This window comes from Dipodomys spectabilis, unplaced genomic scaffold (genome assembly GCF_019054845.1).
Source record: "Dipodomys spectabilis isolate Male_0828 unplaced genomic scaffold, ASM1905484v1 ptg000095l, whole genome shotgun sequence".
Lineage (NCBI taxonomy): Eukaryota > Metazoa > Chordata > Mammalia > Rodentia > Heteromyidae > Dipodomys > Dipodomys spectabilis.
The window spans coordinates 12,860,124-12,886,761 of NW_024870772.1; the positions used below are offsets into that span (position 1 = coordinate 12,860,124).

The window sequence follows — 26,638 nt, forward strand, 5'->3', positions numbered from 1 at the left end:
CATAATTTTCAAAAAGATTTCACTGGTTTCTGAACTGCCCTAAACTATGATCCTCCTTTTTTTAAAAAAAAAAAAAAAATGGTCATGGGGCCTGAACTCTGGGCCTGGGCGCTGTCCCTCAGCAGCTCAAGTAGCATTCTACCACTTGAGCCAACAGCACCACTTCTGGCTTTTTCTGTTTATGTAGTGCTGAGGAATTGAACCCAGGGCCTCATGCATGCAAGGCAATCACTGAGCCATCTTCCCAGCCTGATCCTTCCCAGATTTTTATTGGTTTAGAAGGGGTCTCCAAGCATTTTTCCTCTAGGTTGGCCTTGAATCACGAAGCTCCTTCTTACCTCAGCATTCTGACTGGGTAGGATTATAGGCATGAACCACAGTGCCTGGCTAACACTAAACCCTTTTATAAGCATTTCTTATCAGTTCTATGCTTGAGATTCCCCTTTACCTTTTTTTGATGCTAAAACCTAACACCAGTGTTACTTCCATCATAAGTGCTTTGGAGACTTAGTTCCTGTATCCTATTTACTCCTTCAACAGTATATGTGTATATGTATGTTTCAGCACATATTATAATTTATTTGTTTTGCTAGTAGCATCTCTTTGGTAAATATTAGTGCTTCCAGGTCTAAGCTTTTATTCATCTCTGCATTCCCTGTCCCAGTACAAGTATGGTCGGTGCACAGTGGGCAATCCATTATTTTTGCTCCAGTGCATGAATTAAGCAACCAATTATATAAAATGTCTAAAAGACAGTCTTGTACTTTGAATCTAGCCATAATCCCACAGTTAATTTTTAAATCAGTTGTTTTGGAACTCACAAAGCAATTTCCCATAGAAACAATCTTATAAATGTTATAAATGGTGGTTAGGTTCCCAGGCTAACCCTCAAGAGTCTATTTAACCCATAATGTAGCTGAAGCACTATGCAGTTGTAATGAAAAATTGTAGAAAACAACACTGCTACACATGTGCATTGTTTTCATTACATTAAGTAAAGACAATTCCTCTTTTGTGTTGAAAGTGCAATCCACAGAAAATTATACCAACAGGCAGATGAAACATAATCTTATAACAAGACTAGGATAGGCAGATATAGGCAGAGCTCTTGCCTTCCACTTTTTATGCCTGACTTTCTGTATCTATTCATGAATACAATGTGTGTATCATTGCATGTCTACAAATGAATGGCATTAAACTAATGGCATTTAAACCTCAGTTGACTGAACAAAGCTGAGACCTGGGTAGTTAATACATCCCTTTCTACCATGACCAACTTTTAAGGCACACATGTTTGTCTCTCTGGGTCTTAGTTTCCTCTTTGATAAAATGACATTGTCTAGGTTAAATGACATTCCATTTGGACAGAGTAGTAATTTTGGTACCATTAAAAACTTCCTATCAGGCCACGCACCAATGGCTCACACCTGTAATTCTAACTACTTACAAGACCGAGACCTGAGGATTGCAGTTCAAAGTCACCCCAGACCATAAGACTCTTATCTCCAGTGAACCACCAGAAAACTGGAAGTAGCACTGTGAGCAAAAAGGCTCAGGGATGACACCGAGGCCCTGAGTTCAAGCCCCATGACCCAACACACAAACACAAAAAAAGACATCCGGTGGTCTGATGTCCTGAGTTTTCTGTGATTAACTAACATACAACAACATAGTTTTACTGCTTGGTAGAGTTTTTCTCAGTCTGCTGGCTGTGATATGTCCACCTTAGAATTAATTTGTTCCCCAACACCTGCTATCAAAATCTACATAGAAACTAATTCTCACCACACAATGTCTCCATCCAAACTTAGAGAACAGCAGTCTTCTGGTTGTTTCCTCAGAATCCTGCTTTCTCTCATGACGGGGGAAGCTTTTCTTCCTGACTTGCCTATGAATTTCTCACTTGATTCTGGTGTAGCAGATACAAACTCCAGCAAATGTCTAATCAAATTTTATTTTCTATTAGGAGCCATCTGTTTGCCGATGACTACTCCATTTGTTTTTTATTTTAGTGCAATCCATTTTAGTTCCTTCATCTGTTTTTACCATGCCACCTGGACTTCCTCCTTTCCAGATCAATCCTTCCTTCCTTTCATGTCAGCAAGGGAGAGGACAGGGTGTGGACAGCAGGAATCTGCTGTACCCCAGGCATAATGCTTGAGCCTCAAACGTTTCTCTCTGACTATAGTCTGCCTCTCCCCTCTAGCTCTCCAAGCCTTTTGTTTTCTGTCCTGTAGTGTAGCACCCTTACACGTCTTGTGGCCTTCCAAGGTGGAAAAAGCAAGAAATTGCTAAGTTCGTATAGTCTTTAACTTCCTGTAACAGGAAGGCAATCACTCCTCTTCCTCTGTGTCTGTGAATTGACTACTCCATAATAAACACATTCCCATTCATGTACTCAGTTGCTTTAGGATTCAACTCTATCACAATAATCATTTTTTCCAAATGAAATTTCCAATATATTTTGATACTAATTCCACAACCAACCTATACTACGCGTTTTCTTCATTGTCTGGGTATGTTCATCTTCATGAAATAGTACTTAGCCCAAATGTAGCTGTTGACTAAATGGGGCCATTTTTCACATTTTAATGGATTTTCCCTTCCATAGAATTCCCTCCAAATTGTCTTGGATACAGCTAGGTTCTTTTGTTTCTTCAGAGTTCAAACATGAGCTTGCCATGAAGAACCCCATCTTTAAGTACCCCATGGTAGACCTCCTCCATTTCTCCTCCTCTGTGTTCACAACTCATTTGGCATGTCAGTGACTAAGCCATCAATTCTCCTGATATCCCTTGTTCTTTTCAGATCAGCAACAGTCCCTTAAACCCATGATAGGTGCTATTCTGTGCCTTATACATAAAGCTGCTCAATGAACATTTATTGATTTATTATTCAGTAATATATAGACTTGTAGGGTTGAAATTTTCAAATGATCCATTTTTTTACCATTCAGCTATATTTTTTTTTTGTCAATGGCTTTGATTACCCAGGTGCCTTTTTACCATCAATAGGTTATATCTATAAATAGAAGGCTTTTCAATGTGTTTGGAAAAAGAAATTGCATAAAGAAGTTCAGATTTTAAAATTGCAGATGGATATTATGTTAGCGATTAGCTATAGCAAACATATTCTGAAACCATTTATCTAGCTGAGAAAAAAGACAACAATAGAGCCATCCCTTGTGGCCACAGTTTCAGTGGCTTCCTTCAAAAATAGTCATTTGAAGTTTTTGTTTCTGCCTCCTTTTAATCTCTCATGTTATGAATAATATTTAGCTGAAATCCCAGAGCAATTTAAGGAAGGAAATCTTTGGTGTTGATTTTTGATAAAATATAAGGCATTTACTTTTGTGAATGTTAATCTCAAAAGGCTTCAATACAATCTTTTGTTCTCTAGGTTCTAGTGTCAATTATTTAAATTTAAACACCAGTGTGTTTTTGACCACCAGAAAGCCCTCTGAAAACCTAAATAGGAAAGTTTTAGTTATTAATGTCTGTAACATTCTATTATTTTAATCACCATCTCAGCAATTGCCTGATAGGGAGCGGGTAATGACATGTGGTGATCCTGCCGATAGTCACTTGATAAAATAATCATCTTGGTCTTAACCTTTTATCTTACCTAATGTGCTAAGCGACCAAATTCACTTGCATGAAAATTATTCTCATTTCTCCATGCACCAGGTTCTTTCAGTACAACATTTTAAGACACTAGAGGAGTTGCTAGATTTTGTCTTGACTTTTTTTTTAAGTTCAAATCCTATTTCCTAAATGTTTGCTACATGAAATAGTCTGACAAACTACAGCAACTTATTAATAGATGTAAAGATTTGTGTGTTGTTTTTAAAATTAGATTTTCTGAGGACAAATACTTGTATTAGATCAAAAGTTTTCTCAGTGGTAATTCCCTTGTATAGTTATTCTCTCTCCTATCTCTTTCTCTCTCGTATCTCTTTCTCTCTTTCTCTCTCTCTCTTTCTCAGTACAATCTAAGTTATTTCTCTCCGGTTTAAATGTGTTGGCTGATTTTCAGACTTGGATGAATTTCACTGTGGATTGCTGTTCGATGTGACTTGAGTACGCAGGAGCTGTCAGGATGGCTCAGTGATTTAATGCTGGTGTCCTGCAGCTTTGACTGTAATCAGCAGATGCTGCAGTATTACCATAAATGCTTTCTTAACTGCTTCTGTCAAAAAGAGAAAATTCCTGCACCGAGTCTGCTGCTTTTGATTAAATCCAGTTTGCCTTCTTTTGCATAATTAATGTCCCATGATGATCTCTAACCTTTTGTTTTTAATATTGCCTCTTGGTCTAGACTGACTCTTTACAGGGAGGCTCAGCTAAGAGCAGACAAAGAGAAACGGGTGGCACTGTCACATGGACCCCCAACATCTCATTGGCTCTGAAGCTGTTGCTGTGTTCTGTACCACCACTTGTCAAAGATCATGAAAGGTTCTGGTCTTTGCAGTGTTTTTCATTGCTGTGCCTGGCTCTGCTCTACTTCAGAAAGCTGTTTGTGTAACGCTTTGGTGCACATGCTTTTGCCTGAGGATGTCTGATGATAGGATCCGCTTCCGAATGTGCTCACCCTGGATGTGTAAACGATAGCCCTCTGACACAAGCCAGGCAAAAGGTGTCTTATTCTGCTAAACTTTCTGTACCTCTTGCCCAAAGGAACTCAGATATTATATTTGCTGCAAGCAAGTAAATGTGTGTAATACAGAATGCTAAAAAAATGAAGAGCTCGATTTGTCAGGGACTGCATTGTGTTCATTGTGTTAAGGAGAAAAGGTCCTTGAGTTTATTAAATAGCAGTCCCTTTCTCCTGAGAAGCCCAAATTGTTTTCTTATTTGTTCTTGTAGAATCTGTGAGTACTCTTCCTTCACTACCACTCTTGAACTGACTTCCTGTTTTCTTTTACAAGTGGAGCATTGATGTGAATAGCTAGCCTTTGTGATGTTATTTTCACAGTGTACGCCTTTTTAAGAGGATCTGAGATATTTCTCAGGTACTAAGTAAGACCTTAGCCACTGGCATATCTACAGCTTAGAACTGCCCTGAACTCATAATGTTCTCTACCTTTTCCCTTGGTTTCCAAAACAAAGGATGAGTGATTGAGTTTCACATGTTCTGAAAGGTTCTTTTCATCCTCCTTATGGAGGCAGTTTCACTAACAAGTGTTGATCACATTATTTTTTATTGTCATTATATTTTCTTTATAGAGTCACAGAACTTGAGTTCATTTTGTGACTAACAGCTAAGCTTTAAATGTAATGAAGCCACAGTCCGTGCTGCTTTTAGTGCTGCTTTTCGTCTGTAGATTCACAACTTTTAACCACTGAAATGTTAACTTTGCATATAGATGTCAGTTTATCTCAAATGAAGACCAAATAAAAGAGTTTCAAAATAAATGTGTTACTCCTCAAATAGGTTCCACATAGAAACAAGACATAATCATCAAAATGTCTTCTTTGTCAGACTAGTACTTGAACTACAAACTCTCTAATTTGCTTGTATATACTTGGGCCTCTTGCAGCTCCATTGTTTTTTTGGGTTTTTTTTGGATCCGGTCGTGGGGCCTGAACTCTGGGCCGGGGCGCTGTCCCTCAGCTCTTCAGCTCAAGGCTAGTGCTCTACCACTTGAGCCACAGCGCCACTTCCGGCTTTTTTCTTTTTTTTTGCTTATGTGGTGCTGAGGAATCGAACCCAGGGCCTCGAGCATGCAAGGCAAGTGCTCTACCACTGAGCCACCTTCCCAGCCCTTGCAGCTCCATTGTATTACTATTTTTCTACACAGTCAGCAATATCATTGCCCACCTTTTTGCTTATAGTTGGATTTACTAACCACTTCTACAATAGAGAATGCCCCCTATCAACAGAACAACCGGAGACTTTGAATTGTCATCAGATCCTGCCTCTGTTAATAGAATAACCCACAGACAGCCTCTGGGCCTTAGTTTCTGTCTTGGTAAATAGAGGTGAGCAATAGCCATGTCTCAGGAAGAGTTCATAGATTCCACTGTGCTTCTGTGTCCATCTAATTCTGTGAGCCTATGCTTGGTGACTAGCAAAACAAGGGAAGTACTTACATGACAAGAAGAGAACAAGAGAGTTTGAAGTTTAATTTTTCATAGGCTTTCAAAAGTTCTTTTTTAGTCTGTTGCTTCATTCCTACTTTATTCGTGAGCATAATGTGCTAGTTACTACTCAAAAAAGTCACAGATGTGTCTCTTTCAAGATATTTGAAGGTGAGAGTGGAAGGAAGTCACTTAGAAAAGCACTGATGTTTTAGGAAATTGTGAAATGTCTCTCTAGCTGTAAGAAAGGAAAATTTCCTTTTCACCCTACATCCTCCCTACACCTGACAAAAAAAGAGGCCTTCTTACTTTTATAACTCTAGATTCCTGAAATCCTCAAAGTTGATTCTAAGTATTATTGTGATCATGCTGTAAGAGTTGTCAGATTATTTTAAATGATGAAGAGTTGTAATCCGTAAGCATTACAGCTGCTTTTCACCAGCTATAGCATTCAGAATCTGGATATCCACCTACCACGTTTCAATTAAATTAGCACATAATATATATTATACAATATATCACTTTATCCATAAATTTCATGATACCATATATAGAGAAGCCTAAACTAGTTTCCTGCAGAGATAGATTAGGTCAGAAGTCTTAGAAATCTCTTTACTTTTTTTTTTAACTGCATTGGAAGATATCTTAATTAAGACTCCACAGATTTTTGTTTTATCCAACTTAGTTACCTGCCTTTAGTAGTATCTGTTATTATCTGCTGTAACTCTGAGAAAAGAGACCCAAACACAGCTACTTTCAAGGATTTCTATGTGAGGATCTTGTGAAAACACTTGCATTTTGTATTGATCTGTCCTTTTCAAAGAGCTTTTGCTTAAAAATCCTTGGTAGGTTTGGCTTACTTGATCATCCTAGTGAGTTGTTGCAGAAGGCTACAGGGATGAAGAGAATTCTCCAAGGATATAAAATATGATTGACAGTACTAAAAAGAAACACAGCTTTTCCTTTTATATCTAACTGCAGAGAAGGTTGCCCTCTGATCTAAATAGTCACAAATATACCATTTGTGACTAACAGACAAGCCCGGGGAAATTGTTCTGGTTCTCTATCATGTAAATCCAAAGAAGAAACAAATCAATAAATGGACAGCTTGATAAACGAAAAGATTGTTCCATGGCAGTAAGCTCAGTTAATACCAAATCTGTAGAGACAGCAAAGAAGTGAAAGCTAACCTTACCTCGCCTGAAAGGGCTTTTAATTTGCCCTATAAGATGGTCAGAATCTTCTCCAGGGAATCCAGAAGAGAGTCACAGAGGTAAACCAAGAACATTGTCACAGCTCACAGAAAATAGCTGGGATGTTTGTCTTAGTTGTTTTTGTCTTTCTTTTTTTTTTCTGTGCAAAAGGTACAATTCTAAAAACTTCATAGACCCTATGAGAAAGAACTGAGGAAATGTTATTTAAGCTTCTGGTCAAATCTAAGACCTAGTAAGTGGTTGTGTTGTCCGCATCATTGGGCTTAGGTCTCTTCTATCTTCTTTTGTTTGTTATGTTTTTGTGGATTTGTTGTTGTTGTTCTAGTCCCCCAGGGCTTGAACTCCTGGTCTGCGTACTGTCTTTAAAAAAAAAAAAAAAAAAAAACTTTTGCTCTAGGCTAATGTTCTACCTTTTGATCCATAGTTCCACTTCTGACTTTTTGTTGTTGTTGTTGTTAGTTTCTTGGAGATAAGAGTCTCTAGGATTTGACTAGGTGGTCTGGCTTTGAACTGCAATCCTTAGATCTAAGCTGCCTAAGTAGCTAGAATTGTATGTGTAAGCTGCTTGCACCTGGCTTCTATCTTCTTTGGTTAGAGTGTGGCCGACAAAACAAATACTTAAATACAAAACTACATAAACACTTCGTGTTTATGGTGTTAGGAAGGAAAAGATCTGGGTGCTTGCTATAGGAAGGGAGAACAAGAGGATCATGGATTAGATGGCTTCCCCAGAACTGACTTCTTAGTCTAGGGCACTTCTGATTGTGCAGGAAGCAGAACAAGTCTCATGCCCAGGGAGCATGATGAATTTGGGTTACTAGTTCCTATTTACTATAGCACGGGCAACAAACAGGAGGGTGACAAGAGGGGAGGACCAAAGCGAGAAATGGAGGTGGCCACCATTCCCAACCACAACTGGAACAAAAGTATCTCAAACTCAAGACTTTTGATTATAAACCCAGATAATTCTTCCCTATGTTATTCTTAAAATCCTGGTCAATGCATCCTTTATGAACGTCTAGATTTAAGTCCTTCCTACCTACATTTTTAAAACGTAGATTTCCTTTCTTTCTCCATCCTGGGTTTATTCGTTCTCCTTAGAAGATGCCTCTCTATAGTGTCTTCATTCATCATATAGTGTACCAAATGCCACCTCCCTGAGCTGCCACACACATTTTCTTTTGAAATCTAACCCCTAGTATTTAAACTGTTGTGTTTGGTGTGTAAGAGACATAGCTCATGGCTTTCAGAAGCTTCAGTCCATCATGGCCCAGGCAAGAGGGGAGCATGGAGCAGAGCACAGCATCTCATGTCATGGCATTCAGGAAGCAGATAAAGGGAAGGAGAGGAGAAAGAAAAATATATGAATGCCTGAATAGAGAGAACAAGGAGAGTAGAGGAGGGGAGGGGAGGGGAATGCATTTGCTAGCAGTTTTTCTTTTTCTTTCTTTAGTCCATCTGGGACACAAGCCTAGAGGATGGTACCATTCAAGGCCAGTTTTCATCCTTAATTACCCTTCTCTCCAAGCAACTTCACACACACCCAGAGGTGTGCTTTCCTAATCTCCTAGGTACTTTGCAAACTAATTAAACTGACAATCAAAATTAACCATCATACATCAAAAACAATGGAAATAACACCTTGACTCCAAGTCGTTTTCTTGACAGAAGTACAATGACAGACCAGTGGGAGAGCATCTACACTATCAGAGATACTATCTGATGAGCTCTGAAAGGTTGCAGAGTCAGAATCAATGCTAGAGCTGGGAGGGGTATATTAGGTAGAATTTACTATGTAAATAGAACTGAAATAACATAAGGCATGGCACCATTTACTAAAAGAACATGAGTTTCCTCTAGCATAGATTATTAATGAGGAAAAACTATATACTGAAGCTTTAACGCTTTAAATAAAGTGAGACTTTTGTGGCTAGCTTTTTTTTATGTTTTTGTTATTATAAAGGTGATATACTGAGGGGTTAGAGTTGTATAAGTTGGGTAATGAGTACACTTACTTTTTTTGGCATCTCTTATTCTTTCCCAGTATTTCCCTCCTCATTTTATTTTTTTCAACTCATAAATGTTATAACTAAACCCTCCACTTGGTACAAATCTGGCAGCATTAAAGTGTAAAGTTTTACAATCAATAATGTCAAAAAATAACTAGCTTTGAGTATTTTGTAAGGTACTGGTGAATCTGGGCCATGGAATTTGCTGTGAATTAACTAGTTATAGGGAAAATGGAAGTATAGATGGTACTTTATCCATATATACAAAATCTCTGTAAATAAATATTTGTGGTTCTTCCTAGAAAGCTGAAAAGATTTTTTAAAGCTATTCGTCAGAAACAGTATCAGCAAAAATTAACTGTCTCATTGTTTCCTTGGGCTAGCTTCTTCTTTAGTGTTTATAGTTTTAAGACGTTAAGTTAAACAGCAGTATTAGAGTTTGGAGACAGAAGCCTAATCAAAGGACTTGTACTTGAGTCAGAGCCATACCTGGCTCACATTTCTACATTTCTCGAAAACAAAACAAAACAATCCTTTTCTCCTGAGCTAGATTGAGTAAATTTCAGGTCTCATGAGGCTGTATTATTGTTTATTTTATAAAACATAGTCTAATATAGGGAGAGGAGAACTTAAGATTATTTTATGGATAAGGGGGTGAGACAGAATGCTGAGTGTGGTGGCACATGCCTGTAATGCCAGCACTCAGAGGCAGTGACAGGAGGATTGAGTTTGAGACCAGCCTGGGCTATGTAATGACACCCTATCAAAAAAGAAAACTAGGGATGGGAAGATGGCTCAGTAGTAGAGCGCTTGCCTTGCATGCATGAGACCCTGCGTTTGATTCCCCAGCACCACATAAGCAGAAAAAGTCGGAAGTGGCGCTATGGCTCAAGTAGTAGAGTGCTAGCCTTGAGCTGAAGAGCTGAGGGATGGCACCCAGGCCCAGAGTTCAGGACTCACAACTGACAAAAAAAAGGAAGGGTGGGACGGAGGGAGGGAGGAAAGAAAGAAAGGAAGGAAGGAAGAAAGAAAACTAAAGAGAGGGGAAAACTTGTTAAGATGATGAGAAAAAGACTAAATTTTTAGAAAGAAAGAGAGAGAGAGAAAGAAAGAAAGAAAACTAAAGAGAGGGGAAAACTTGTTAAGATGATGAGAAAAAGACTAAATTTTTGTATCTGTATTGTGTTAAATTTTAGCTTTATCTTTGTGGGTTGTGTTGTGGTTCAAAATTTTCTCTTTTTAACATGTGCTTGGTGTGTAACTATGACCCCACCCTTTATAACTACTTTTACTCCTGATATGGAAGGCTATAAAAAGTGTATGATGATAAAACTAGTGCATGGCGGGAGGAAATAAGCTCAGGGTGTTAGACTAGGGGAAATAAATGGTTGAGATCAGAAGGTTCATGAGGGTTTCAGTTACCAGATGGACCCAGTGAAACTGCAGAACACTTAGCTTCTAGTTCTTTGCAACAGCTTTCCGGCCATGTGTCTCCATTCATTACGAAGTCGTCTAGATTGCAGGCATCACACTGGATCCTTTCAACTCCACATGAAGCCATGGCCACAGTAGTAAGGTAGTGCCATTGGAAATGTCAGTCCTTTAGAAAGAAGGTAATGAGCAAGCATACTAATCTATTTCATAGTTGTAAAAGAATGCACTGTAGTCCATATTTTCAGTCACTTACTTCAAGTCACTAAAATTTAGCAATTGGTCACAGGTGTACCTGTCTGACCTCTAGTGGCTATAGCTTACTGCTACATCTAAGTTGATTGGGTGGACAAAGGGGGGTAAAAAGCCTAAGACTTTGAAGAGCCTAATACTAGAAGTTCCTCTTCTGGGTATAAGATCAGCTTCCTAGAAGTTCCACTGACTAAACCATTGAACTAATATTTGAGAAGATGGAGTCCAGACAAGCTTTATTCTTCTCTGAGGGCATGTGCCTTGGGACCTTAACTAAGCCATTACCACCAAGTTGTCAGTGGACATTCTGGCACTCAGTAGTTCACGTAAGCATGAAATATTTTGAGAACTTTGACAGAACATCTATGTATGATGCACGTTTTCCCTAGATGTTTGTGGAATAGTAAGTACATCATGATATGTAGCTGTGTGGATTTAGTATTTTCAAGGTAATAGTATGACTGTCCCTCATCTAATTCACTGAATTTTTGAGACAACCTTCATTAAGAGTGCTGTCTGTGTCCAGGAAACAGATTTGAATTGACTGGTAATATGGGGGCATAAGTCCTGTTAGTTCAGTGATAATTTGAACCATTGAACTAATAGCTCTGCACTTAATACAATGCCCCACTGAAAATGGCTAAGAAAATTTTCATGTGATTGTAACATATTTTGCTTTGTCTATAATATAAACCATATTGGAGTATTTGATGTCATTTTTTCTTTTTATACTTTATATCTCATTAAACAGTGAATTCTTATCTCAACAGTTTAATGAACTGTGAATTGCTAAGGCATTTATGGCTAATGTGAGTCTCCAATGTACTCTTTTATTTCCCAATACTGTGTGGATTTTAAAGTTCTGTATACTCCAAGCCTTCTGTGCTGGCACTGGTAGCTCTTCTAAGAAGATTGTAATAAAGAACAATTACTATATTTCCTCCTTGTCTGTTTCCCCCTATCAGTGCCTTCTTTAGCTTACCAAGAGTACTGCACTCTGATTTCTTTCTTTTCTGCCTGCTGTATGGCTGCATGGTACATTGCTATGCTTTGTATTTCATGTTACCATAGAGACAGGAGGTGCTCCAAAGCCCCAGGAAGACGAGTGGAAGTCAGTCTTTGAGTTAACAGTCCCTGCTGGTGAGCAAAGCCCTAGGCATGAATCTATAGTAGTAAATGGAAAGAGAGAATTGTGTGGTAGGCTGTTTCTGTGTCCAGAGAGTCCTAGGAAGCGCAGGCTTAGTCAAGATGGCATTAAAAACGAGCTGTTTACAGAAATCACCTTTTCAGAGATTTCACTACAGCCTAGACTACATAGAAACCAAACTGATTTTTTGATTTGCATAGTAGTAGTAGTAGTAACCGGAGTGACTCTGACCTGTTCCTTCTGTTTTTACGTGAAAAGAGAACAACTTGTAGGGAAGCTCCTCTTTGCTTCCATTATTTTGCTGATCAAAAATCTCACCTTTACAATGAAGGTCAATATTTCTAGCTCAGCCAAAACAGAAAACCATCAGAAGTCAGATTGCAGTTTGAGCACAAGGGACTTAAAGCCGGCACTCAGATCAATGATCTAAGTACACCAGTTCCAGAAATGAGCAGTTTATATTTACCCTCAGTTGTCATGCACTCTGTCCACATTTTAGATTACTTACAGCCTTTGAACATTTGTCTGAATTCAACAAATTGTCATATTTTCTACTGTGATAACTCTTATGCTATACTTGGTCATGCTTTTCTGTAGGGAAATCCTGCGAAAAGATTTTAAAATAATATCTTTCCCTTGCTTCTTCCTTAGAGATATGATATAAGGTCCTTTAACCAGAGGGGAGAAATGTTACCAAAATAATGTCAGATTTTAAAAGAACAGATGTTTTGTGAATAACCTTTAAAAACAATCCTTTAGAGTGGCTTATGAGCCATGCTCCGGTGCTTGCTAGATTTTTGGACCAGATCTAGTACTCTGAGCAAGAAATAAATTCGAAGAAAATGAAAACACGACATTTTTTTTCCACAGAGCCTGTTTAGAATTGTCCTTTTGAGGAAGAAGTATCTGTAAATTTGTGAAAAAATTAAAGTTGAGAACAGCTGGCTGAAGCTGTCACTTTACTTTCCTCAAACTGTCAGTAGGAGGCAGTAGTACACCAGAGTGAGTTGCTGTCCGTAGGTGATGCAGAGGACTCATGCCCGATTTCTTTCTTCCATTCGTTTTCTAGAAACACACAAAACTAAAATCTCAGAAATCAATTCAGATTTCACAATGGTATCATCAGTCAGTGCAAGGTAATGTTTCCATGCCATGAGTAGGACAATCAGAAGAGACTTCAACTAGTGGCACTTCTGCAAACTGCTCCCCAGTATGGATTATAGATACTGATCCAGAAGGAATATTAGAACGGCCAGGAACAAAGACCAACTTTATTTTGAAAGGAAGGGAATTATATTTAATAAGCTAGATACCTCTGATTTTTCATTATTTAATAATCAGAACTATTAAGTAAAAATAGAAAAATCTCTGAATGGTCTCTGTACTTAGGGGTCTGGGTAAACATGTCAGAAGATGAACACTAGCAGAAGGAGGCTTGTCGGCATTAGAATGAGTTTTAGGATGTATTTGTAATCTTCAACCACTGTTTGTTTTGCCATTTACAAAATCTGAGTTACCTCAAATGTGCAACTGTTCCTTTTTTAAATTAAACAGAATCACAAAGATGCTAAGTATTAGAATATTGCTTTTTTGCACTCCATTGTTTTTTCCTTTTATGATAACCAATTCCATGAACAATCTTTCTTTCATTTATTAACTAATTTCAGTAAGTCATATGTTGGGGAATTTTTTCCTTCTATTAGATACATTGATCTCTTCAAGTTATTACTATGTGAAATTCAAACAGCATATATTAATTTGATGACAGCCCATGATTAGTGCTAAATCTGTATACATGGAAGAAAGCCAAGTTTACTAGGCTCTAGAGGGTAGGACTGAGGATTTTAGTACAGTACCTTGAGGTATTCAGGTGAATTAAGGTCCCTATAGAGGGACTCATAAAATGAATCATAATGGTATTTTAGTAAGCTAAGGGATATAGACAACATTCATTCACTTTAGGATATAGATTGTTGCAATTTGAAGTTTAACTTTTAACTGGTAGCTATATTATATAGTTTGTCATAATTTCTAAATTGTAGTAATGGTGGTAATCATTATCAAGGTACAGGTGGCTTATAACTTTAATCATAGCTACTTGGAAGGCTGAGATTGGGCAGATCATTGCTGTAAGAGAGCCTGTTTTCCCAGGTATGATTAGAAGCCTACCAGAGTCAGATCTCATTTGGGCACATATCAGGGCAGGAAGTGAGAATTGGTTTCAAAAACAACCAGCAAAACTTAGGGCTGGAGCTGTAGTCCAGCAGATAGAGCATCTGCCTACCAAGTTAAGACACTGAGTTCAAAACCTTGGAGCACCAAAAAAAATAATAATGGTAGTAGTAGTAGTAGTAGTAACAACAATAATAGCTTTCTTATAATGAAAATCCAACTTGCACTAAAACTCCTCATTAAACTCACTACAATTTTCTGTAAATATAACCAACTCCAAAATGTTAAAAAGCTAACTGCACTGTTAAAAAATTGCTCTAGACCTTTGCTATCTGGTATGTAGCTAGAATCCAGAAGTGGCTCTTGACATCTTGAAGTATGACTATTCGGAGTTAAGTTATACTGTAGGTATAAAATGCACATTTGACTTTGGAGACATAGTCAAGAAAGGATCAGTATGAAAGATTTCACATTGCTCTTTACTTACTTGTTGAAATAATGCTTGTTACTGCACATTGTTAAAAAGTTTTCCTGTTTTTTTTTAAATACTTAATTGGCTTGTAGAAAATTTTAGGTTACATAGCACACTATTGTGGCTCTCATTCTATTTCTTCTGGATGGTGCTTGTTCTAGATTCAATTCTAAATCCTCATGAGACCAGAAAGCAAACAACATATATAATATTATATTTAACCTATGTAACCAAAATGGTGTCATCTACTTAGTTTTTATATAGACATTATTATTCTTTAGGACAGATGAATAGAAACAGTAAGTTAAGCAAAGTAATACAACTGTGCCCTGTTTTGGTCAAAAATAAGGAATGGGGGCTGGGAATATGGCTTAGTGGTAGAGTGCTTGCCTAGCATACATAAGCCTGGGTTCAGTTCCTCAGTACCACATAAACAGAAAAAGATGGAAGTGGTGCTGTGGCTCAAGTGGAAGAATGCTTGCCTTGAGCAAAAGAAGCTCAGGGACAGTGAGGGGCCCTGAGTTCAAGCCCCAGGACTGGCAAATAATAGTAATAATAATAATAATAATAATAAGGTATGGCACTCCTGTTCTAAAACAGGCACTGGCTTGGAGCATGCTAGTGAATAGGAAAGACTAGATCCTACTTTAATGGAACATATGTTTGAGCAACTTAGGCAGCTATGAGGTAGTTTTCTTACAAATTGGATGTATTTCTCTGTTTCAACGTGGCTAATGTAATATATATTTAGTAACATGCTAGGGAGGAGTAAAGTAACATGGCTAAAATAAAAATACTTTAATAAAGATAATCTTCAAGACAAATACACCCCTATAATGAGTACCATCAGATTGTTCTAAGCACATTCTTATTAAGGTTCTACTAACAAATCCCAGAAATTTGTTAAAGACTGTAATGAAAAGAATTCTGTAAATATATACTTGTATTGTTTGATAGTATTGGACAACCTAGCAGGCTTTTCCCCCCAGCATTTTGAACTACTAAATGGATATGATTTTGCATGTTTATAGTAGAAATAACAAATTCCTAAATGTCTCAAGGACTAGATGTCTCAAGAACCTACTCCAGGGAGCTGAACACTCATTGAATTAACTAATTCCAACACATGATTTCTGCAAGATCTTGTTGAAGAGACTGTTGGAGTAATATGTTTTCAAATAGTTTGAAGGGCTGATATGTGGAGGAAGAGATCCATTTACTTAGTACATCTCAAATTGTGGGGCAGGGGAGAAAGGGGAAAAGGAATCAGCAGGAGCAGTTTCTAAAATTTCAGGACAATCAACATTGGCTATACAAAGTGTAAAACATTTTTAGAGTTGCCCAGTGGTAGGTTACATTGCCTTATGAGTCTGTAAGGCTGTGACTGGAAGTCTTCAAACTTAGGCAAATTACTTGATAGGAAACGGAATACATGGAATTTAAACAGTGAGCTGGTGGTTCTGCTAAGTTAGTGAGGTGTTTTCCCTCCAAATGCAAAATTAGACAAATCTACCTGATATGAGTCTATGAATCAGGCTGTAGTAGAATCAAAATAATATGTTATCTCAGAGAAACATCTGTACATCTGAAATGCAACCTAATAAATATTGAATTAGGAGAAATTTAAAGAAAATACTTGAAAGCACACTATAAGATACTACTTAGAAATAGCTTAAGAGAGATGATTAGGTCCTACAGTATTCGTTTAGCTAGTTATTTCCCATACAGAATGCAGTTATTAGCAAATGTCGTGGGTCCTATGAAATGTTCTATGTCTGTTTGCCATTTCCCATTATGATCCTCCAGAAATGGGAGAACTTAAGGTTTGTATTGAATTTTCTAGAGACAAGTAGAAAAGGTTTTGTGGCTGTGGCAGTACATGAGTTTCTATAGACCTCAGTTTCCTTATCTATTCTTGGGATGTTAAAATTTGTCCTTTGGTATTAGAATATTTAAAATAGCATCTAAGAATTTATCCAATATGTATTTACTAACTACACTGTCAGACTGTATTTCTGCCTTCTCACCTTCTTCTTCTTGAATCACCAACTCAAATGATCAAATAAATTAACATTTGCTATCTACTACCTGATGGGAAAGTTTAGAAATAACTGTTTAGTAGCTGCTTAGCCACATGGTAGTGGTTGCACAACATGTAGCCAGAAACACGTGTCATTGCCAACAGGACTGGTAAACAGATGCTGTGGTTGGAGACAGTAAGCTAATGTGAAGAGGAAGCTGTTTTGGACATTCAATTTTGGTTTGAAAATGTGTTATGTGAAATAATACTATGGCATTTTTGTTGAAATGTGTAGATGAGTCATGCTAGGCAGTGCTGAAGCTGTTGTCGGGAATTGAAATTACTGAATTTTTCTTCTGAAAATAGGAATTTTGGCAAAGTAGAGATACAAAGTGTAGAAAAGCAAGCCAAGTATCTGTAAGAAATGGCCACATAAGAGATCTGATTGTTTGGGAAGGTTTGGGAGGTAGAATAAATTACCAAAGGAGATTTGTTTGTTTGTGTGTTTGTTGTCGGTCATGGGGCTTGAGCTATGGGCTTGGGCGCTGTCCCTCAGCTCTTCAGCTCAAGGCGAGCACTCTACCACTTGAACCACAGCACCACTTCCGGCTTCTTCTGCTTATGTGGTGCTGAGGAATCGAACCCAGGGCCTCATGCATGCAAGGCAAGCACTCTACCACTGAGCCACCTTCCCAACTCCCAAAGGATATTTTTTTTTAACTGAAAATCTTCAAAATATACAAGAATGCTGAGCATGATAGAACATACCTATCATCCTGGCACTCAGGAGGAAGAGACAGTTCACAGCTAGCAGCAAAGTAAACATGACAAAGAAACACAGACCAGAAGTCTGAGAACTTCACTTAACCTCTGGCTCTGCCTGAAAGGTATGTCTACTTCTTTAGCGCATGCAAAGGAAGATATATACACCTACTCATCCCTCTTACTCAGGCATTATAAGAACCAAAAGTATGGCTATATCAGAAAAGTGTAATAGTTTTCTAAGCTATAAAGAATAGTCCACAATGACTTTTGGTAGCATCTACCTGACATTAAATTTTTACAGGTCCTAATCTCTCAAAAGGCCACCCTTCTCTCCAATACCAGCTACAAGTTTGGGTTTTCCCAGGTCACCCTCACCTTTTACTAGCTGGCTATAAGTTTAGTCCTCCCTACTATCTCCTCTGTTTTAATAACTTACTAGAATGGCAGGATTCAGGGGAACATATAATACTATCAGAACCACCAAAAGGGAGAGACACCTGAAGCTTCTGTCATCTTTAGGGCACATCTCCTTCTTGGCATATCAACATGTACATAGCATATTCAGTTTTCCATATGAATGGGGTTCCCATTCAACTGTAAAATGAAAATATTTAGATGGGCTGAATCAACTGTAAATTAAGAATATTTAAAGACAATTGCATCTGTACATTTTCTTCTTTGTCGAACAATAGAAAATAGCAATGTTTTATGTGGCATTTGCATTGTATTAGTTATTATAAGTAATCTGCAGAGATTTGAAGTATAAGGAAGATGATATATGAGTTATATGTGAACACTAAGTCTTTTATATGAGTGACTTATTACTCGCAGATTTTGACGGCTACAAGGGATCCTGAAACCAGTCTCTCATGAACACCCCAGAGGACAAGTATATTGCAACCTAGAAAACTCACCGGAACTTAGGTGTCCTAAGCTTAAGTTAAAGCTTTACTACCTAAGTATAATTGGTTCAATTGTTGGTGATAGAAGTCAAATCCTAGTCCTTTACCTTCTCAGAGAAATGCTGATATCACTTGGCTCAAAACCTCAAATCTCTAAAACCACATGCTTTTTGTCTTGCTGGCTTGACCAAACCTCTTCCTTTGTCATTCATTAATAACCTGTCTATAGTCCCACCATGAGTTCCCTAGCTACCATAAATTTATGTTGCCAGACCAGGTCTGAGATTCCCTAACAAAAGTTAGAGACGTAAGAGGCTCCGTCCCAAAGTGGGACAAAAGCCAGCTAGATCCATTACTATACACACCCCAAAGCCTGCTAATGTCAAGAGAAAATGAGGCATGAGAAAATTCCATGAAGTCTATGAATTTTGAGGGTTTCAGTAATCTTAGAGAAAGCAGTTCTAATACAGAGGTATGGATGAATGTCAAAATAGGATTGCTGAAAATTGAGTGGGAAGGTAAAAAAAAAAAAAAAGGCAACAGATATGGAAAGAAAGATCCAAATCAACAGGAAATGACAGTGCTCTCTTCAAACTTTTATATAAAGGTTAGTGAAGGTCCATTTCTCACAAAAATGCTCTATCTTAGTTGTTAACTATCTCTTCTATCCAGAATGTCTTTTCTCCACTCATCTGCTTTGTCTGTTTTGTTTCAACAAGGGAGAAGTAAATGTTTTATGTAGTTTTGTTTTTTTTAATTTATAATTGGTTTCAATAAGATTTTCTTGACACTCCTTAAAGATTTTAACTGTATACAAAATGCCCTTTTGCTCTTCTTATCATTTCTGCGTTTTCACTATATAAGATAAAAATAAACAACAAAATGAAACTAAGGGAAGACAATTATTTATAACATCAATAAATCAACAGAAAGGAAAACCGCAGGGATATGGGCTGCTGGCGGCCAACACTAACTTCAGTTATTGCATAGATTAAAAACATATATTTGTCACACACTTTACTAGCATGTAGACCCAGTGGTGCTTTAAAAATTATATTTATGGGTTATTTGTTTTCCCCAAGTAAAGCCACTGCTGGGATGAAACGCATCAGCTACTTAGTAGGTCAAAGTAATAGTAAAGAGCCAAAGGTAAAGAATTGCAAAGAGAGAACAAATTTCCAGAAGATTAAAGTTTACTAGTTATCCTAAAACAGAATTTTTCCCTTCTTCCTTGTCAAAGCTACCATAGGTTCTCCATTGACCACAAAAGACAGGAGCTCAATTTTATTTTTTTATCTGAGAGTTGGCACTTCTAAGAAGCCAGTGCCCATTAGAACCACAAATATGATAGAAGATCAATACTGACTTCAAGGGAAAATGATCTCTTTCTGAACCCTAAAGGATATTTCCTGCTGTGGAGAGGTTTCCCCAAGGGCCATCAGCCAGGGCCTGAGCTCTAGGAACATAACAACTGTTGGCTGAGATATTTCCCCATTCTGATGCCACATTGCATATATTTATGTTTAGTTTTTGGTGTTTTGGTTTTTTTTTTGCTAGTCATGGTGCCTGAACTCTGGGCCTGGGCACTGTCCCTCAGCTCTTCAGCTCAAGGCTAGTGCTCTACCACTTGAGCCACAGCACCACTTCTAGCTTTTTCTGCTTATGTAGTGCTGAGGAATCGAACCCAGGGCCTCATGCATGCAAGGCAAGCACTCTACCACTGAGCCACCTTTCCAGCCCTATGTTTAGTTTTTGGTGGGCATCTTTCTCCTACATGCCTCTGCCTTTACTCAAGACACAAGAGAAATATGAGTGAGCACATTTTGCCCTCCATATCTCTGCCTAAGATCTGTGGGGCCCAACAGTGGATGTAGTTTATAGTTTTTATTCTGATCTTTAAGTCCATTGAGGTTTTTGTATTTGAGAGCTGTTCAATTTTCAGCAAGTTTTACTTTTCATTCAATTTCAGGAGGAAGAAAGAGTGTGATGGGGAGGGGGGAGTTCCTACATTCAGTCCTTATAGCAGCACTCATTAAGGGAGTTAAACCTTCCTTTCTCAAAGCAAAATGGCATGCATTCTCATCCTGTTTACTTCTGCAGAACACAAATGCAAGATATGTGAATTGGATTCCCTTACCGATTTGGTACTAAGAATAGCAATTGGTTCTTTGCCTGTGTGTCCTATATTCACCAATGGCCCTGAATATTGGCAGGAGTCCTGGATGGATCACACATAGACATCAATTGTAATATCTTAAAGGACAAAAACAGAAAGCCTAAGTTTAATTCATAAATTAGTACAAACGTACTATACTCCCTTTAGAGAATTAAGCAGTCATTTTATTTTACTGTGTTTAGCTCCCATTTTAAAATGTGTGTTGGCAAAGGTTTGTGTTAAGGAGAAATTTAAAAATGTTTCTCTTTTAGTCGGAATCCGGCTTTGCTTTTCATATGACCAAGTGTGCCTTGTTTCATATGTAAAGAATGTGCTTATTTACATCAAATAACAATTTATTTATGATTTTAAACACCTGTACAGATTTCCTTCTAATTAACCTGATTGTCATTCCTCTGTTGTTTGGAAGTCAATCATTTAGAAACTGTTTTTGCTTGGAATTTAGATCTCCAGTCTAGCCCACATGAAGTTAAAAATCTTTTTAAAAGCTGGGTGCTGGTGGCTCATGCCTATAATCCTACCTACTCAAGAAGTTGAGATTTGAGGATCTTGATTTGAAGCTAATCCCTGCAGAAAAGTCCATGAGACTTATATATCTCCAATAAACTACTCTCAGAAGAAGCTGGAAGTGGCACTGTGGCTCAAGTGGTAGTTCTAGTGTTGAGCATGAAGAGGCTTAGGGACAGTGCCCAGGACTTGAATTCATGCCTCAGAACCACCCCCACCCCCAAAAAAAGACTCTTTAAAGCATAGTAATGACAAAAATCATCTATCTTCCAACCAAAATTTTTATATTAAAATGAAATTTTATATTAAAATGAAATTTTTATATTAAAATGAGATTTTTATATTAAAATGAAATTCAAAATTTGAAGATTTCTCCATCCACAATCATTTTTCTAGTTCGTCTGCTTTTCAGTGTAGGATGTGACTCCCTCAGTGCCACAGTTTGGGTCTGCCATGGCTGAGGACAAAGGAAAATGAAACTGAAGATGAGGTCGGGGCTGGTTAGGGGTCCTGAGCAGTAAATTGGAGTCCTGGGAGTGAACACGTACCTAACACCTTCTAAGAGGGCTATAAGGTCATCCTAAACTTAAAAAAGGGGGGGGGAGGGTGGGCGTCTTTGTATTTCCTTAATAGTTTCAGGAATAGTTTCTGTCCTCTTATCTGTTATTTCTCATGAGAGATTCCTCCCCTGACACCACCATCCTATTCTCTGATCATTTTGTCTGAAAGCAAGCCTATAGCTATTCTGAGTTTCTTGTACAAGTAGAAACTCTCTTGCTTGTGTCAGCTCACTCATTGTCACTCACCTAAGCCTCCAAAGAAGGTGAAGGACCAGCAGAAGAGAAGCCAGGACTCATGCAGTGCTTTTCACCCTTGGATCTGGTAGAGATCCAGTAAAGGAAAAGTGAAGATGTCCAAATGGATGCATAATCCTGTTTTGAGTGGCAACACAAAGTTTATTAATGACCGTAACAAAGGTTTGTGGAAAGAAGAATGATCAGAAGCCTCACTAGCATGAGGTCAAGAAGGAATAGATAGAACTGAACAGTAACCATGATGCGTTCTATCAAGATTTTTTGTTTTTTTGCTAAAAAGTAAACCAAGAAAACCAAGAATGGTTGTACTGAAGCAGGATGGGGAAACAAATAGAGATTTTTGTTTTCTCTTTAGTGTGAGGTGATCACAACAAAGGTATATGCTGCAGGAGTTAATCATACAGAAAAAAAAGAAAACCCTTTACAATGCAGTAGGAAGGGCCCAGCTAATGAAGGGGTATCTTACAATAAATAAGTAAGAGTAACATCTCAGGGGTTGTACTTAGAGGAGAGCTCAAAAGACCAATGTTTCCTTAGAAAAGGAAGGAATGTTATATGTGTGTAGTTGGTGTATAATAGATGGAGGAGCTGATCGTGAGAGTTTCTTTCAGATTGTTTCTGTGAATGGATTGAGCAGGGGAAAATTTGGAAAGAGAAAGGGAAAAGGTATAAAATCGTTTTCCAGAAGAATGAGGGGAGGAGATTGTGTTTGAAATTTCTAGTCTTTATTCTGAGTGAGACGAGGACAGGAAGAGCAAGTGTGACCTTGCACACACTCCAGTAAGGTCGTTTATAAAGATATTATATCTGCTTTACAACATGAGCATGAAGATGAAGTGTGCCAGAAAGTGTTTTGAAGTGTAAGTACAAGACATCATGATTATGAAACTTTAGCTTTGAATTACTTAGTACTTTTCTCTGGCAAATTTTTTCAGATTTTTTTTTAAAGGAAGCCCCAGTGTCTCTAGAGACAGCATCTAGCTTCTGCCACTAACTTAGTAATAATCTTCACAAGGGACTTAACCACCTTTTACTTTTTCCCCCTCAGTCTATACTGTGAGGGTGGTAATGTTTAAAGTGTAACAATATGCTTTATAAATTAAAGTCCATGGAAATGTAAGCTATTTAGAAGATGGAATTTCAGCACTCACCAACAGTCAGAGAATGAGCCAAAGGATTAAAAGAAATCACGTAGGTGGTACCTAGATATAGATACCTTGCTTTTCCTTCCTTGTTCAAAGCTTTCTCAGGGAGGCGTCCCCACCCAGGACTCAGGGCTCATTCAGCTTTGAAAGAGCAAGGAAAAGTAAGGTCTTTGTGTAGGTGCCAACTGCGTTATTTCCTTTAATCCTCACAGATTCTGTTTGAAGTTGATTACTAGAACCCGAGACTCAGAAAAGTTGAGTTACCTCTTAAAGCTTGGATTTCATCTCATATGTGCCTTAAAAAAAAAAACATATTCTTCTCACTTTCCTACCTAGAGAATTAAGCTTGATTATATATAACCATAGAAATTACACATTTTTGTACATATATTTTATTCCAGATCTTTATTTTAGCCAACTTCATCTTTGCAGTCTTTTAACTACAACTTCCCAGTAACAGAATAAAATGGCTTGTTGGAGATAGCAGGGAATCATTTATAAGAAATCAAATGACCCAAAGCAATAAGAATGTTTTGGAGAGGCAGCAGTAAGCTGACTAAGTCTGTTGTTAGCTACAAATGCACCTTTTAGACCCCTTTAGGGCAAGAGAGTGGGTGCATGCTAGAAAAAAATTAATTTATGTGGTGAACTGCCATGTCTGTATGCTCTTTACTACAAGAACAGTGTGTACATTATAAGCTCAGCACATAAACTGTTCTAAGAGAAAATCACTGCTGTATTAGGTTTTGGTTTTTGAGTAACAATTGTCTGCCTGATAAGAAGAAGTGATAAGAAAAGTGTATTTATTTTCTTCCCACAGCTAAAAGGTGATCATACTCGGAAAATTTGTTGAGATTGTCCAAGAAAGTGTGTAAAATACTCATCCATCACTGGAAGCCCCTGGTCAGGAAATGACAGTGCAGTAAATATCGTCAGCAGCCACCTTTTAATGTACAAGCTGTTTTCGGTTGGAATTTTCAGCACTCACATAAAACACACTGTCATGAGTGACTGCTTGTGCTCCAAAGTCATTACTATTGGGATAATGGAACATCTCTCAGCGAATAACCAAAAAAACTTTAAATGTCATGTCAAGTTTGTTGAAGCCATTTTCGAGCCCTGTTCAAGGTTACATGAATATTGAGTCAAGTGTTTAAGTCTGCGATCTTATAAGACACACAACTCAGAAGGTTATTCAATATGAGTCAGTTAATTAAAAGGAAAATCTAGTTCTGTTTGGGGAGGTCAGCTGGCCAGAACCATTTAATTGTTAGCTATTGTAACTATCTTGGTCAATGAGGATCACCATGGCTTACCTGATGTTGCATGAATATGTACACATGTCCACATATACGTGAATATGTGTACATATGATGACAATTACATTATCCCATGATTCCACCTTGCTCAGAAGCCAAATTCATTATTCCTTTTAAAGAAGATTTTTTAAATTCTTATTAAGCAGGACACCACCACCTGTAATCCTACTCAGGAGGCTGAGATCTGAGCATCCCAGTTCAAAGCCAGCCCCAGCAGAAAAGTCTGTGAGACTTTTCATCTTCAATTAACCACAAAAATACAGAAGTGGAGCTCAAGTAGTAAGGCACTAGCCTTGAGCACCGAAGCCCAAGGACAGCAGCCCAGGCCCAGAGGTCAAGCCCTAGGACTGACAGAAAAAAAAAATTATTCAAACTTACTTCCTGGATGTTGTTCCAAAGGAAAATGAATCTCACTATTACACTAATGTTTGTCTTGGGGTACAATGTAGCAGATAATTTCTTCACTCAAGTATTTATTGACCACTTTTCTTACACCAAGGCCATTCTAAGCACTGGTTTAAAACAGTGTTTCTTCATTTTAAGAAAACATAGTCCAGTGCAAAGACACTGTGGACAAGTGTTATGGCCATGAATTCTGTAAAGGGAAGGAGTTAGGATGCTAGCAAGGCAAAGAATATTTAGATGAACAGTTAGACAAGACTACTTTGTGTAAGCAGTGTTAGAACTAAAACTTGAATGAAATTAGCCCGGACCCTGATAATAACCTAGTGGTAAATATTGGGGATATAAAGGAATTCATTAATGTTAACGAAATGCTCATTCTTCTGCATGTTTATTTTAAATCTTATCTTTCTATTGGATATTGTTAAGTGTAGCCTGTAACCGACTTGCTTATTAAGAATAATCATTTAAATATACTTTTTAGAATGTGCCCAGTCATTGGTGATCACAGTGACAAGTTTTATGCTTCTCTCTTCCTTACCGTAGAAAATCAGAAAGTGCCGTTGACAGAAGGGGCACATTCTCACTACAATATCAATTGCAACTCCACAAGGACTCCAGCCGCCAAGGAGCTTAATTATAATCTAGACACTCAGACGTGTGCTGGGAGGATCAAGGCAGCTGAGAAGGAAGCCTGTAATGTGGAAAGCAACAGAAAAAAGGACATGGAACTTCCTGGTTCTGCTTCTAAAAATGAGTCCATTCCTGAAGTTGAAGCCCTGCTGGCAAGATTACGAGCTTTATAAATTAAACTGGTAAAAAATGATTAAGCCAAACATAAAGCCATGCTCTAAGCTATAACACTTGAAAAAATGCTTTTATATAAGTGACTTTATATAGTTTTAACTTATGATAATATATTAGGGGGAAAAATCAAGCTAAATACATGGTTGTAATGCTTTTCCTATGTACTTGAAGTTTTGACTTTTTCAAGACTGTAATGGGCTTTAATGCTTTTTTTGTCTCCTTGTATTCATCTGTTCTATATTTGGTGATTAAATTATACATATTGCTTTAGAGAGCAAGGTGGGTGGCCATGTGTTCAGCAATACGTCCTTCAGAAAATTCCATCTTTGTAAGTCACTGAAGTTTTCACTTAACTGTTTTCTACATTAGTGAATGCCAGACATCAGTCTAATGCTTTGCTATCTATCCATGAATATTCCATACTTATTATTTATATAGGCCTAGCTTTCACCACTGTAATGTTAAAAACATATAACTATATATCAAAGCTCTAAGGAAATGACAACTAACATTATTATTCCAGGTTAATTATATGACAATTAAGTGCACTTCCAAAACAATACAATGAAAATGTGTTACTTTCTTGGCAAAATATAAATGCTTTCATATGAGTGTGGGTACATATATATATATATTTATATATACATATAATATATATATATATATATATATACATACATACATACAGAATTACTGTGCTGCTGTAAACTCTTGATCTGTAGCCCAGAGAAAGATCCTCCACACACACACCCTCCCTACAGAATTATGACTCTAGAATAAAACTAGTATATTGAAAGGTTTTCTTGTTATTCTTGTAAACAAACTTGGAATTTTATTTTTTTTAAAGCTGACAATCAATAATTTTAACCAAGATCTGAATAAGTATTTCAAAGAAAGTGTTCATATGCAAATGTTGAAACTGTACCTCATGTCAGCAACATTCCTTTGTTAAGATAGCAAAGAAAATAAACTTGCTACTTGCACTAAATGAAAAATATCTCCT

At 37.6% G+C, this 26,638-nt stretch overlaps 1 protein-coding gene across 1 annotated transcript in view; it reads left to right on the top strand.

The window, feature by feature from the left end:
• The window catches only part of Diaph3 (diaphanous related formin 3), a 446,709-nt gene extending 420,522 nt beyond the window's left edge, over nt 1-26,187 (top strand). The window contains exon 28 of the mRNA XM_042685827.1: nt 25,375-26,187. Coding sequence (XP_042541761.1) covers nt 25,375-25,634 — 260 coding nt within the window. The 3' untranslated portion in view covers nt 25,635-26,187. The remainder of the gene's footprint in view (nt 1-25,374) is intronic.
• The last annotated feature ends 451 nt before the right edge of the window (nt 26,188-26,638 follow it).